The sequence below is a fragment of the Dicentrarchus labrax genome, unplaced genomic scaffold (genome assembly GCF_905237075.1).
Source record: "Dicentrarchus labrax unplaced genomic scaffold, dlabrax2021, whole genome shotgun sequence".
In the NCBI taxonomy this organism is placed as follows: domain Eukaryota; kingdom Metazoa; phylum Chordata; class Actinopteri; family Moronidae; genus Dicentrarchus; species Dicentrarchus labrax.
In genome coordinates this window covers 11,299,939-11,316,026 of record NW_026136709.1, presented here as the reverse complement: position 1 = coordinate 11,316,026, position 16,088 = coordinate 11,299,939, and the positions used below count along the sequence as shown (strand labels likewise).

Genomic DNA, 16,088 nt, shown 5'->3' with positions numbered 1-16,088 from the left:
TGTAACGGCGGACCCAAGAACATCTTTTTTATTCTAATTTATTCATGTTGAATGAAAATGTGTGAACCTGGTTTTGGAATATAATTTTTTTTCTTTTTAAATATTAAGAAATAATAGCCTTCATTAGATGTATAAATTACATCATATGTAAAATGATATAATGAAAATGGCAAAGAGAACTAAAGCCAAAGAGACTGTATAGGTCAGACGATAGCACACACTCACTGTAGGTTATTTACAATAGTTCAGACATCTCTCGGGGTGATAAATGTAAAGCATAATAATGATTTTTAAAAAAAGAAGTCACTAATGTAAAATAAAAATTAGGCATCCAAATTTGAATTTAAATGTGAATAATTAGGAACTAATGAAGGCGTGGTCTGTTTTCTGGTAAAGTTTTGCGACAAACCTTTTTATTTAAAAAAAAATGATGTGTGCATGTAATAGGCTACATTTTATTGTGCTTCCATATACTCTGACATTATTTATATTTGTTCCATTTGATCTTCAGCGAGTAGAAAGGATATATTATTATTATTATTTGGTGTCTATCCTCTTCAACAAAAACGCACACCGGAGTAACAATAGCTTGTTCTTCCATAAGCAGGTTGTTGGATTTTATCTGTCAGTTGTGTGTTTGTTTGACTCACTCACAGAAACAGCATCTCCCTGCTCCCAGCATGCTCAGCTCTACAGTCGGGCTGCACACACAGTGCAGCACGGTGCCGTTTAAAGCGCTAAATTCTGATTTACTTATTTATATGTTGTGATAAATTCAAGTGTAAATGACGCAAAGTGCAACGATTTTAAGCGCTTGCGGCATTATGCTCATTTATATCCAGGAACTAAATGGAAATGTCTCCAACGGCACATTTGTTGTGTGTCAAAAGCGCGGCTCCCTCTGGGAACATCTGCTCCAGCTCATAAACACAGGCAGTTAGAGATATTGCTTTATCATTATGACGATTCAAGAAACAAAGAAAAATACAGCAAAAAGAGGAAAGAAGCGTTTTTTTTCTCAACGCCTTAACGTTTTTCGTTATCGTTCATCTTTCAGGTTTTTCTTCCAAATTTAAACAAATTATTACTTTAAATGTGGATTGAGATGTATTTGATTGTATCAGAGGCAACGGAGGACTAAGTGGAGATGAGACTGATTCACGAGGTTAATAATAATAATAATAATAAAAATAAAAATAATAATGATAAAAGAATAATAGTTTTTGGAAAAATTAAAATCAGGCTTAAACCCCGCAAAGCTCCTTTTCGTTAACCGAGCATTTATTTCCCCTCTCCACCAGTGAGAGACGCATGCCATTAAACATAGAAACATCAGTGTACAACAGACATTTAAAAACGAAGGAATAAATATGGGACACGGAATTTCAGAACAAAGGAAAAACATCAGAGGTAGACTTTGAGTTAAGCAGAACAAGTGCTTTAATTGGTTTGAGTGAACGCTTATGGAATGGAGTGTATTATTATTATTATCATCATCATCATTAAATGTGAAGAACAATAAACATACATCAACATTTTGGCCTCTCTGCCACTGAAAGGGAACTCTCACCAACCATTGTCAGACACCAATAAACAAACACACACTCACACACATACACACACACAGTAATGTAAGTCTTTTAGATGTAGTCTAAAAGTACTCAGGACTGTTGTGAGACCGAAGCTCAACTGCAGGAGGGGACCCTTTCCTGGCCCGGTGTGTGTTGACTTCCACATGCAAATTTAAAGGGTTCAAATCCTTTCCAAAATTATTTTTTTTTCTCCACAAAAGATTTTGTTGATTTTATACTTTAAAGCCAAAGGACATTTTTTACCAGCTCTGCAGATCTTGCCCGGCCTCCGGTCATTTGTATTTGTAATCAAATATTCCCCTTAACACTTAAACCACATCAACACAGGGGCTGTTTCCCAGAACCTTGGACATAAGTTCACATATCAGCACACTTCGCTCCAATTCCCCAGTACACGTTAAAAAACAAACAAATTCAGTTCAAACAAACACATTATATGATACACAATGTTCTTCAAGCTCATGTGGGGTAGTTCTGACTGCTGAAAGATGCTTTTGGCAAGTTAACAGTGGCAGCAGGTTGACCGGTGGGTGGGGTTAACGGGTGAAGGAGCTCATTCATGAGAGAAGTCACAAAAGCAAGGATTCATTTTACGGTACAGCAGCAGGGCGCGTGTGTTAATATCGTCTTTAATTAATTTGCATCTGTTAAAGTCTGGCATTGTCACCGCCTTTCACACGTGAGATCCAGAGTGAATATCCCCCAAAACAAAGCAAAAGAGAACTCACTCTCCCAGCATGCACTGATCTGTTTTCTACTTGCTTATGTCTGACTACAGGGAAGCCTCCAGGGCCAAACAGAGCAAAGCAGACTAGAAGACGATTTTGTTCCCTCATTCCGTTTTCTTTAGGACACAATCTATGTACAGTATGAGCTATGTGACAATAGAAACAAAACAGCCCATTAATAGTGAAAGAACACAGAAATATCAACTATTCACTGACTCAGGATGAACTATCAGCTGATAACACGTAGGTGATCTGGATTACACAAAAAAGATGGAGGTAAGGAAGCAAGAGAACATAAACTTGTTTTGGAAATGAAAAGGAATTGAAGGTGAAATTTTGGAGAAACACTCAAGGAAAAAAAAAAAAAATCACATTCCTGAAATGTGACTGCATCTGTGGTATGTGAATAAATGTGATGAAAGATCGCTGACAGACTCCTGAGGTTTGGGTGGGGTGGGGGGGGAGCAATCAGTTAGCGAGGACTAGCACGACAAAACACAATCACGACACACGCACGTTCCACGATGCACTTCCACACACGCACGCACACTCTTTATAAAGGCAGGACCAACGTGAATGAACAAGGGATTAACATCGGCCTCGCTTGGAGGAGGAGGAAAGGGACGCCTGTACACACTGAATAATCAGGATGGTGGATTTGAATTTACAGAATTGAAACCTATCCACCATTTTCAAATTTAAGACAGCTATTCACTTCTTTCTGTCGGTTAAAACACAATCATTAGCATGGTTTTGTTTAACTGACTGAGTAATATGAACAGATCTAAATACAGAGGGGTCGGAGTGGAAGAAGGTTGAAAATAAAGTTGGAAATAATGCATGTCAAAGTAAACACCCTATTATTAAAATAACCTTTTACCTTTGTTTTAAAAAAAGATTACAAAATATAAAATTAAATAATTTTGGAGTATAAAGGCACACATTTTGCACAGTGTATACAATGAAAAACAGTTATTTAAAGCATGGTAGGGACTATTTTACGCTGAACAGCTCACAAATCTGGTTAAAGTGTAGGGACACAAAGAGAACCTGAACAGCCAACAACACAGACTAGAGAGGGAAAAGGAAACTTAGTCCTGTGACATGCAATTTTTTTTTATGACTTTTCTTTTTTTAAGTACATCGATAGTAAGCATTGTATAAATTCAAGCAGTATCATTCTTCATTTACCACAGCACCATCATTCATTCCTAAGGGTGGCTCCTTTTTTTTTTTTTTTTACATACAACTATATTTAATGACTAAAATCCAATGTAAAAATATAAATGTGAATATAATCTATGATATCTAAACAAACATATTGTGATGGAAGCTTTTTGCATGGGTTAAAATAGTCAAGGAGGACGACTTTACTTGTTTTAGTTGGTTATCCAGATGTGATACACAACGTCACACGCACAACAGCTTTTCTCACTTACATACAAGTATATTGCATTTCCCTTGTTAAGACCATATCAACTAATTGGGATCATATTCGTAACATTTGGTTCCTTTCCTCTTGTGCAAAATATACAAAAAAAAACTCAAACAGAAACAAAAAAATATTACCACATCAATTCATAAAACCGCCAAATTCAAACACAGATAAACCACCTATAAAAAATGTCAAAAATAACACAAACAACAACGAATAACAGACTCACAGCTGAGGTTAGAGAAGAGAACGACGCTGTTGGTGTTAATGACTTAACAACACGTGTCTTTACATCTGCAGCTACTCTTCCCAACCTCCCTCCTCCTCTTGCTTTTTCCCGCCCCTTTACAACTTTTGAACACTGACACACACATCGCTCGCCATCACTGGGTGTGCGCTGGTACGATGCTGGAGGTAAACAGGCTTCTGTCTGCCCTGAACGCACAAGCACAGTCACACTGTTGCCTGGTCCCAAAACCCACCACCACGACACCGCAGAGCATTTCAAAAAAAGGATTGTAAAGGTTAGTTTACGAAAGCCCTGTAAACAGAACTCAATCACTTTCCCTGTCTTAATATTGCAGTAAATTCTTCCCAACCAATCCCTACAGTAAGAAGTACCCATAGGTGAGGAATGGCGGAGGAGATGGGATTTGAGATCAGGCCTCTTAAGATTCAATTCTAAGAAAGCAAAGTTCCTTTTCCTCTTTGTTGCAGCGCATGTAACAGAACAAGAGCTCCTAACCTCTAATAACAAATAAAAGTGCAACATTTTTGATTTTACTCATAAGGTGCTGATGGCAACAGAAAGTTAAGGGCTGTTGATGTTTCAATGTGACACCCTTTACGAAGATATAAGAAGGAGTGACTCTTTATCACTAAACCCCTACAAGACTTCTGGGTCATTCCCAGCCACAGGAACAGAGACCAGGCCTATGTAACAATGCCCAACGTATTCAGAGTGAATGCAAGTAAAAAAACACTGTGTGCTCGAATCACTCCTCTTCTCATTTAAAAAAAAAAAAGGTACATATCCTTCCCTTAATCATTCTTAATCACTGTGCATCACGACAAAGTAAAAGGAACAATGCACTGACGACCACTGAGTTGCAACTAGTGCTGGTAACAAGCGGTACAATTTACTGCAACAAGTAAACTCATCTCAACTGATGAGAAGTGTTTGTTTGAGCGTGTGGCAAGAGGAAAACCTGGAAGTTTAATTCATTAACTATACACAAAGGAACGGGAAGGGGACGCATCGAATGGGTGAGTGATGGAGGAACCCAAATAGGAAGATTTGTTTGGCTGAGTACTTGTATAGCATTTGGGTGGGGGGTCTGACTGTTGGCCTATTGGAAGACTGCTTCCTACTTCCTGAAATGAAGCAATTGCATTAGGCGAGGCTCAACATTAAACTTCCTTGTTACATCTTGCTTAAGCCTTCTCCATGTGCCGCAATCTGACCTCTGCAACCCCTTGAGCTCATACTATACACACCCCCGCCCCACCCCCCCAAACATCATAAGGGAAAGACAAATAAAACACCCCCCCAAAAAAACCCAGGGTGCTTGATGTTGTATTAGAGGCAATACCAAAAAAAAGCCATATTCCCACATAAACAACCATACAGACAAAAACAAATTATATATATATAAAAAAAAGTATGACTTGGGACACTTGCTTTCAACACCCTTATCATCCAAAGTAACACATGAACAAAACTCAACAGAGGAGAGGTTAAATGTAAACGAATGATGGTTTTTTTTTTAGCTGCAGAGCGTGGCACCCCACTAAAAGAGAGAGTAAAACAGGGAGGGATGAGGAGAATGGATGAGGGAGAGAGATACAAAGCCATCACAGCACCTTATTAATTCAGCCTCTCGATGGTTTTTCTCTCCGTCCCTTCTCTTCTCTACTCCCCACTTGCCCTCCCTTTCCCATGTGCCTCTGTGCCCCCTGTCGTTCCTGGAGGCTATGACAGGATAGTGGTGATGAAATCGTAAAACCTCTTGGAGTACTGCTCTGGGTTCACTGTGGAGATCTCCGCTCCGGCCTGTAGGGGGACACGCAAACGTCTGTCATTCATCACATGAATGTAAAAAAAGTGTCATAGTTTGTTTTAGACAGAACCATTTCAATAGCTCCTGTGTGGAGCTACATACCCCATGTTTGACAGTCTTGGCGGCGTGGGCAGCTTTCTTCTTGGCATCGTAATGCTGAAGGATGTCTATGACAGCCATGAAGTACACCTCCTTCCTGGGAGCAGCTGTTGTTTGAAACAAATGCACCCTGAATGAGAATCTACATATTTATTTTTTTTATCCTCTGCAAAACCAGGTTGTTACCTAAAGATAAATTTGACAGCAGCAGATTTGACAACTACAATGCCAAGTAGGGGGGGCTCCCAGTACTGTTTTTATTATTAAGCTGTTAAATACAACCCTCACATTACAAGGCAATTATTATAAGCTTAAAAAACACATGTACTTGGCTACTCACTCTCATTGCTTTTGATGGCGTAGACATCAATGGCGGGATCAAACTCCCCAGGTGACAGAGGCTTGTTGCTGTCCAGGGTGTTGCTGGGACTGTCGGGGGGCGTTCCGATGCCCCCTCCATCGCTTTCACCCTCCTCTTCGGCCTCGTTGTCCTCGCTCTCCACGTCTTCCTGCTCGGCTCGCTCCACATCGTGGATCCCCACCAGCAGACTGTAGTCCATGAGCTTGAGTTGGGCCAGGAACTAAGGACGAAGCCAGACGGTAGCACGGTAGAGGAAATAAAAGCAAGAGAGGAGATGGGAAGGTCATGTTTTTAAGGAGGGGAAATAGTAGAAAGGAGGGGCAAGTTGAAAGAGTGGAGCCAGAGAAAGAGAAAATGTATTAATATAGACTGAAATGGGTGACATTGGGGGGGGGTTATGTCATATGTAAACAGAAAGCCTACGTTTTCACACGTTGTAAACACGTACCTCCACATCTTTCCTGAGCTTCTCCAGGAACATTTTCTTGTTCTCCCCGTCAATGTAGATCTTCTGCCCATCATTGATGAAGTCATTGTCCTTGTAGGTGGGCAACTCCTTGGCCTGCCCATTAGCATTGGAGATTAGCGACCAAATAAACAACAGTCAAAACCACAACACTAGACCTGAGAGGAATGATACTGTAGGCGGCAGACCTGGGCAAAAATGTGACAGAATTCTGCTGCTCATATTAAGTGTCAATATTTGTTTTAGAAGGTGAGTAAGTGGGCTGACATAAATATCAATCCAATCACACAAAGTTAGAGTTCTTGAATATATGAGTATTGTTTGAAATATTTGACATAAAAGGTCAAACATTGACTACAAATCAAGGATTTACTAAAAGCAGTAATGCCAGCATCAGTGTTCTGCATCCATTTCCCCCAGAATACTTACATTAATACAATAATATACTGTACATGTCTTCACACAGGACTAAAAGATAGCGGTCTTGTTAAGCTATAAGAATTACTGGGTATTTCAAAATGCATGATGACAAAGATTAATTCTAATCTTCAAAATTAGTCATGCAGCCTGTTTAAATACATCTGCCTGACAGGATCCTGCATGTTGAAATACCCTGTTGACATAAATGAGGCTTTGAACCTGTGGTTTGTTAGATAAGTCAGTCTGATTCAGCCAAATGCAACACGTACTTCCGGTAAAAATGAGTTGGCTAACAAAGTACAGGCAGTCTGTCCAAACCAAAGGCAGACCTCTTTTCAAGCTAAGTGATTTGACTGCGTAAAACAGTACATGCAGCATGCTCACAGCAGGGCACAGATCCATCTGATGCATCAATTTACGTATTTTCCATACTGTTTACAGTGAAACGTATTCACTTCTCAGTACCACGAAACAAAGGGCACTCAGCATTTATTGTGGCACATTGCTCAGAAGGTTGGACAGCTTTATAAAATGCATCTTGTAGATCCATACACTTTGTGTCATGAAAAAAAAGGACATCCAGCTCAAAGCCATAAAACGTCATTGTTGGCACTGGGCTGGTCTCTGAAAAGCATCCTGTTCCTATCAGTTCGATAATAGAGTAAATCCCTCCCTGAGAACACAATCGTTCATTTAAGATGCTTCTCGGAAACCAGACTGTGGTTTGCATCTAATATACTTTTTTTTTTATAGCTCTGTAAAGCCAGCACACTGTATCTCTGTGACAGATTCCCACTATTCAGCCTAGAAGCAGATTGAAGGAGTTTCCTTTTTTAAGTGTCTATCTACTGGGATTCATTTTCTTCATCAGGCTGCTGCAGAACTGCCAGCAGCCTGTAGGGGGAGGGGGTGTTATGTGAGGAGGGACAGGGCCTAGTTCTGAGTCACTGAGGAAAAAGAGAGCAGGAAATGTGGTAACAGGGCAGCAGCAGCAGCAGTTTAGCTACTACAGTGTTTCTATGGCAGCAGGAGAAGAGCAGCAGCACAACAGCACTTTGTAGCACTAGAATGAGCTTGGACAGCACACTGACACACATACATACAGATACAGATTAGACCGTTACACAGATAAAGACAGGAATACAGATCACAAAATAAAACATTTGAGCACATTTATATACACAGACATAGACCTCCAATTTGCAATAAATATGGAATGTACAACTCGCTGGACTGAATATAGATGCGACATAAAAAGTTAATGAGGACGCAACACAAGGCTGACTGCAAAGAGTGAACATCACCTGAAAGCATTTTGCAGGCCCGTCACCTAAACCGACCCACCAGCTCTAACATTCATCCATCTGTCTACGCTTTCATTTTCAACTGCATTTTATTTCCATGCCATACATTCTCCGTCTCTCTAACCGCTTCATTACGTCTTATACCTTCTCCCAGTCAGGCATAGGATTCTATCAGTTGGACTGTTATTGATTTTCTCAATTACAATCGCTGCAATGAAATGTGTCTGACTCCTGAGTGGTTCACTACATTGAGGTAGTAAGCAGAAAAAACAGGAAGATATATTAGAGGCAGGAAGAATGAATGGGTTGTCGATGAGCCTTGTAAAGCTGTGTGACAGGTGAATTTCTCACCGACCTTAAAAGATGAATCTCATTTCTTTTTGGTCTCCCGTCAGCTGGCTGGGAAAATGGATCTTAGTCTTTGACAACATTAATGTCTTGGCATCTCAGAAGGACAAAGCTACGCCTTTTTTTTAGGATTTGTGGTTTGCCAACACTGGGGTGTTGCTAGAACCACTGTGTCCAGTATATTCCAACTGATGGCCAAGATTTACACCCACCAGCACGTTTCACATCAGTGATGCAGTCTGTAAATTATGAAGCCTGACTTTTATCATTGCCACTGTTAAAACATTATGCGGAGTTGTCATCCAATACTTTTATCAGTTAATAGCAAATCAGCTGGTTCCTATCAAACGCATGCAAGTAAACATGAATCAAGCACTTCATGTGTTTATTTAGCATTATTATATGTGCAGACACAGTATAAGTTGTGTATATCACTTATGCATAATTAACGGTTTGGATTTGTATGAGAACTCTTGAAAACAAAACAGTTGGAGTATGTGAGCTGAGCATAAACAATAGAAGTGCTTCAAAGTGTTGGCACCTGAAGGGTTTTGTCAAATGTTCCCTTTAATCACCAAACCATTGCTGCCTTTATACTAGAAGCAGAATATCTAAAACCATTACAGCTGTCATATGCTGGGCTATTATTTGGAAGGCAATGTCCCCCCAGAAATAGAACCAAACAGAGAACTGAGACACTGGTAACATCACAAAAATACTGACTGCTCATAAAATAAACAGAAGTCTTTGGATATTATAAAACTGACCAGAGTCACATTGCCTTTGGATCAGATTACCTGTACATATTATACAGCATTAACACCTAAAAAAAAAAAAAACACCAAACAAACCTGACTCATCTATTAGACTAGCTATTAACTAATGTCCCAAGGCACCTGCTCACCCACTGCCAAATTTTTTTTCAAGAAACAAAGGCTGCAGTGCGGTGCTGGACATAGAGCCAGGAAATATTATCTGCACTCTTTTAACTCTTCCTCTTCACTGATTTAGAAGACAAATCAAAATATGTGTGTTCTGTTTTTATCACTGTTGTGGTTAGTGTACGCTGGTTGGTTAATGTTGTCTGCTTATCAATTTCTACTGCAGAACATGTACAGTTTTTATGTAACTCGCTAGTTAGTTCAGTCATTAACTTGGAATAAAAATGCCAACAAAGCAAGGAAGTTCTCCCTCAGAAATAAATCATCTTTCCAGCAATTTAACAAGTATGTACTTTCTCTTCCCATCTCTGGTTCCTGATTTTTTTTTTTTTTAACCACGCAGCGTGTCCTTCCCATTCATGCCACCACTTTACTCTTCCACTTCTTTCTCTCCAGTGTTTCAGATACATGGTGCCGTTGAGTGAATGGTGGGAACAAAAACAAACTGTTTGGCGAAACTCAAACTGAACTGGCTGACAAGTTGAGCAAAAGGTGATTGTAAATGGATGAAAAGTATGCAAAATATGGCCTTGAAATAACAGTGTATCAGCTTGGAGAAGACGAGGAAACGAAAATGCTCGGCCGTACAAAAAAATAACAATAAAATAAGATTGGTTTAATAGATCATGCCTGGTATATGAGCCCTGGTTCTCTTACATCTCTTACGTGTTTCATGGCGCAGTAAAAGCGCGTGGCAATCCGCAGTGTTTGCAGCCTTTGCTGAACGTTACCAGATTTGGGCCGCGGGGGCACATCCTCTGGTTGGGGCGGCTGCTAGAAAAGGGGGAGCGAGGGAGGGACGGTAGGGGTGGAGGAGAGGAGAGAAGAAAGGAGAGGAGAGGAAGGGAGGAAGGAAGTTGGAAGTAAAGGCATAGTGTTTAAAATGTAACAGAACACAATTGTTTTTTTTCAAATTGGTAGAGGGTTGGAAAGGGTATCAACGCGAAAGATCGGTGTGACCAGTCTAGATGTTTATAATACTTAGATGTCTTTACAATGGCTGGGTCAAGTAAGTGTATATCAGTGTCCAACAGGTTAATCCAGTGACGATATGAATAAGTGCAAAGATTTTTGCTGTTATGCTATTTCCATGCGACTGGTCTCATTAATCTGTCGCTAAAAAATACTCCTAAATGTTCAAATTTAACAGTTAAGTATTCATGACATGACTCTGGTTTGCCTGCACTGATATTATGACTATTTCCTGTCATAAACAGCTGGCAGAGAAAGGAAGTAGCCTTGCAGCTCCACTCTAAGGAGGCTAGGAGTTGGAACTACAAAGAGCAAGGAAACATCTCTAAACTAATTTGGATTCTATAAATCTGTATTCTTCCAAGCATCTATTCAGGTGCGGTACTATTCCTAAGGGCTTACAATTACTGGGGACTACTAATAAAATATCAAGGCAGTTCACACTCAGTCATACTGACACATTGAAGCCATGTGCCCCCACCAGAGACACCAGCCAGTGCTGGTGTGAGGAAAGAGGAAAGTAAACAAAAAACAACATAACAACTGTAGCAGATACCTACTGAGCAAAGCCTAGTGGAGACAGGTGGTATTCCACAACACAAGGGCCAGTAGCTATCTAATAACATACAAATACCACCTCTATATTTTCCAGGTAACATACAACAAACACTGCAATCGCACAAATTCCCTCCACCAGTGTTGTTGGTCAGTGTCCTAAATGGGCCATGGACAGGTTTTATGAGGTTAACCACAAGTGAAGTAAAGTAAAATAAAGTAACTAGTATGGTTTCATCTGCTTTGTAAAATGCAAGCCAATTGCTGCTGTTTGTCAAAAATCTAAGACAGCAACTACAAGAACCGCAAATTTTATTTTATGAAAAGAAAAATACATGTCATATGTGGGTAGAACAGAACATGTCCACAATGTGCAACAGAATGGGGCTGGTGTTCATACACATCGGAATGTGTTAGAAATAATGTAACTTCAAAAAAGATGCAGAAAAACATTATATACCATGCAGACGCATGCATGAAAGGGAGACGGTCATGCATTCAGTAGAGAACCTTGCCGTGCTTGTTGTTTGTGTGTATGAAGCAATTATTATTATTATTATTATGTTTTACACACACACACACACACAGTACCTTCTTAACAAAACACATGGTTTTCCCTCTTAATCTCCTTTCACTGGCCAACTGCAGTTGGTGTTTTCACACTAGTGGGACTAGTGTTAGTCTAGTGGTCACACACTGGACTTTAACAACAAAAGAATACAAAAAGTACACAAAAGTATTCATAGCCACCGAGCACTTGTAATGGTATGTACAAAGGTGTTTCATGTGGAGAAACCAGCATGTCTCTTGTCAGACTCTTGTATTTGATGTCTGGAGCCTTAGGCTATATCCACACTACTACATTTTCGTTTAAAAACATATGTTTTGCTATGCTTTCACCTAGCATCCACTTTACTCACATAATCTCAACGAGCAGAAGATTAAACTTTTGGATACAATGACTGACTGGGTTTTATCATTCATAACATGTCATTCCCTGATTACTCACAACCCTGTCACACGGCATCAGCAGCTCATGCCTCGAGAACCAGTGGTTAATTCAACATGGATAACGAATTACAGGCGTTGCTGACTTTGTTGTCTCTACAAGCAGCTGTTGTGTGGTGGAAGGAGTAGTACCAGTACAAGTACTGTTTCATGGACGCTGTTGTCAATAACGGATTTGTTTTGATGTGTCAGTTTAACAGTTTACCAAGATATGATAGCTTTGATTAGCCCATATATATTATATTGTCTATATTTAAAAGACACAAAAAGACTGTACAATGTAATACAGTGATGGAAAAAGGCACAAATACACAATGCAATGGATAATGTTTTAATAAAATCAGCATTATCCGAGAGGATTTTATGTCCTGCTTCCTGTTTACACCGCATGCTGTCCCTGAATGGTCTTGTGATATGAGTTTTCATGGAAAAAGATCATTTCTGAAATGGTCCTAAAATGCTTGTCTGGACGTTGATTGTAGTAGTGTGGATGCAGCCTTGTGCTCCTTAGTTGCGTGTGATAACATACAGAGAATAAGCAGTGAATGGCTTCACCTGTGGTGGCAATTACTGTATAATGCTTACTGTATTAGTGGCATGTCACTGAAAGGTAAAACAACCACAGGATTCACACAGCAATCACTTGTCATCATTTGTGAGTTAAGAGTCAGTGGTAGTAAGTGTTGCCTTCATTCATGTTAGCTTGGTAAAAACGATGACGCTTCTTAATTTCTATTGCTAGACTGTAAATGGTGTTTCACACACAGCTGAGCTGCAGATGAAAAAAGGTCATACAGTAGGCTAATGTAGCTGCTTTGTTTTCCATTCACTTTAACCCCTCACTTTAACCCCAATAACGTTTTGTTTCTTCTTCCATTTACAGTGGGCTATATTTAGTTCAGGGATTCCCTCAAGTCTTTCATGCCTCACTGAATGGTGCCCCACAATTAAGCCCCTGTAAAAACCTGGTGGAAAGTTCAAACCCCTCTGGTTTGAAACTGTGACACTCTCATATAAAAAAAAAACCTATCCTGTTTCATGGTCAGACATAGCTGTGCAGAGCAACATGTGGAGACATGCAATGAAAAAAAAAAAAAAAAAAAAAATCACTGTCCCCTTCCAATATTGCTGAGCTGACAGGTCAAATGAACAGTACTCCAAAGTCACAGTGTTCAAGGACAGTGTCAGCAACTTCCATCACACAAAAGGTCAAAGCCTTTTATATATAAAAAACTAATTCTTTATATCTGGTAAAATATCCTTTCTAACTGTTCACTAATAAAATTTAAACAGGTAGCACAGTGAACCATCAGGTCCTTTGTAATTTCAGTGACACAATTAATTAGTGACAAGTGACTCTGTCCAGGCAGCCAAGAGCCAAAAACTCAAAATAGCCAGTCTCCCACAATCATCACAATCAATCACACAAAATCTCCCCATCTTATATATACCCTCTCTCTCTCTCTCTCTCTCTCTCTCTCTCTCTTCACTCTCTCTCTCACTCTCTCTCTCACTCTCTCTCTCACTGTCACACACAAACACAAACGCCGCCTTGTCAGATACACAGCTACATACAAAACACATCACACACACAGGACTAAATCATGAGACATCTGATTGAATAAAACTCTAAACCCAACACGAACCCAGACGCACACACACAAACACACACAACCTTCAATCTTCCACACACAGACAGCAAGCAGGGGAACTAATGGAACAGCAGAAGCAAGGTTAGAGGGGATGAAGCAAATTAAAGACACACAAATTGCGTGCAGGGGCTAGAAAGGGAATGTGGTGATGAAGTAGGTGCTAACTGAAGGAGATGGATATTTGCTACTGTCATCCCCACCCAAGGGGGTAACAAAAGCTGACACCAAAGTTGTGTTTGTTGGGTCATTTGGGTGATGACAGTAAGCCTGGAATTGTTTGAAGCTGTGTTGGTTATTGAAACCACTGGAAACACAGTTGGTTCTCTCTTGTTCTATAAATGTCCACATGGCTTTTAATGGGCATGGAGTTCAATTAGAATAACTGACTCATTTTCAGTAGATGACATCAGCGGTTAAATTAGTTGAAAAATAGACAATTCTAAGTTTCATATTTAGTGTATTTGTAAAAAAAAAAAAAAAAAAAAAGTTTCTGAACACGTTTCAATTGCCTTTGTTCTTTTCACAAAAATGACACCAGAATCAAGACATTGGTGGTGCGCAAGTGGTATGTGTCCATCTGTTCAATCCACACTGGCTCCGACTTACACCGTCCTCAGAACTGGCTGTCCGTTTCAGCAATGTACCTCATGATGTGCTGAAAGGACAGCGGCACATCCAATGGACAAAAATAGTTTAAATAGAGCAAACTACCTGAAAGGTAATACCAGAAAATGTCCCCATTTATGTTTACTGATTCACTTGTTTTATTCCCTCCACAACATATAGAAAGTGGGAGACTGTTTAACTAAGTGCACAAGAAAAAGACTTGGAGATTTAAAAAGTGGTTTGCGTATCGACATCAATGTGGTGTCAGTGTGGATTGAAATACTTGACAGCGCATTATTTCTGAGAGACAGACGAGGGACGAAAATATTCCACAGATGCTTTGAAAACATGCTGGTGATGTGAATCGTCTTGTTTCTTTTGATCTGTTTGTAAATTGACTAACCATTGTTATGCTAGCTTGATACATTTGTTTACTTTGCTTTTAAATTGTTATTATTATTATTATTTCTTTAAAGCATACAGTAAAGGTTCAGAGGTTCTGCCTGTGCTGAAGCCTAAACTTGTGTGGGTATGTATAACAGTGGATCCTGGCTCACAACAGAGGACTGTACCTTCTCCTTGTCGCTGGCCTCTCTTGCCACAGTGGAACCCTAGAAACAAAAGAAAGGAAATTACTTTCCATAACTCAGTTGTTACTGGAAGTCTTTCCCTCACCAACCTACTTACATTCATTGCTGCAGATACTCATTACCCTTGTGTATGTTTGAACACAGAAGCACACCCAATTAGGCAGGCAAAGGCACAATGGCTTAAAACAGCTTAAATTGGCTTCCCTCTGTTCTGAGACTGTTTAGAAGTTACTAACTACCCAACGGATAATGCCTGTACAACCAAACCTTATTTGAAAAACTAGATGTTTGACTTGTACATGAGCTTTTATAACTTATTTGAACAACAAACAGGTTCAAAAGCTCAAACAATCAGTGACAACAAGTCCCTGAGTATTTTGAGTCCTTGAATGAGTGGCAACAAGTAATTGGTGTAGTGCAACTGATGGTTATATTGACGTTATTTCTTCTAATATTCATGCCCTATCTGCTCCATTTTCCTTTCTTTGCTTTTTTTTTTCTTGATCTGTTCTCCCCCCTTACCTTGAGATCATATTTTTTGTAGACAGAAAGGCGGTGAGAGAAGACATTGCGTGTAACAATCATGTAGGTCTCATCTCCATCCACGGTGAGCCGGTACATCCCCAGAAACTGAGGTAGCAGCGTGTTGCCATGGCACTCCACGATGAACTACCAAAAGAGAGCGAGGAATATCAATTTATGGCCCTTTCATAGGCACAATGTATGCTTACTGTCTCTGTTAGAAGAGAGAAAATGAGAAATGGAGAAAGGAAAGTGTATAAAACGCAGAATGATCCCTTTATGATTTAGTGCCACTTTGTGTTCAACTGCAAGGTGATAAATAGACAAAGAGGGTTCTATGGGCTCTAACCTACTGCAACAGCTGTCCTGGGAAATCGTATGAGTATGAGCCCTGACACTTTTGGACATTTATTAACCAATCAACGGGTA

The 16,088-nt window shown here is 39.8% G+C and overlaps 1 protein-coding gene across 3 annotated transcripts in view; it reads right to left on the bottom strand.

The window, feature by feature from the left end:
* Positions 1–1,416: 1,416 nt before the first annotated feature.
* Positions 1,417–16,088, bottom strand: part of pip4k2aa (phosphatidylinositol-5-phosphate 4-kinase, type II, alpha a) — a 31,892-nt gene continuing 17,220 nt past the window's right edge. Inside the window, exons 5-11 of one of the 3 annotated variants that reach the window (XM_051410517.1) lie at positions 15,660–15,806; positions 15,120–15,158; positions 10,412–10,528; positions 6,724–6,837; positions 6,255–6,495; positions 5,918–6,021; positions 1,417–5,808 (exon numbers count right to left, since the gene is read on the bottom strand). In XM_051410517.1, coding sequence (XP_051266477.1) covers positions 5,728–5,808; positions 5,918–6,021; positions 6,255–6,495; positions 6,724–6,837; positions 10,412–10,528; positions 15,120–15,158; positions 15,660–15,806 — 843 coding nt within the window. In that variant the 3' untranslated portion in view covers positions 1,417–5,727. The remainder of the gene's footprint in view (positions 5,809–5,917; positions 6,022–6,254; positions 6,496–6,723; positions 6,838–10,411; positions 10,529–15,119; positions 15,159–15,659; positions 15,807–16,088) is intronic. The other 2 variants (XM_051410518.1, XM_051410519.1) reach the window with 2 other exon arrangements.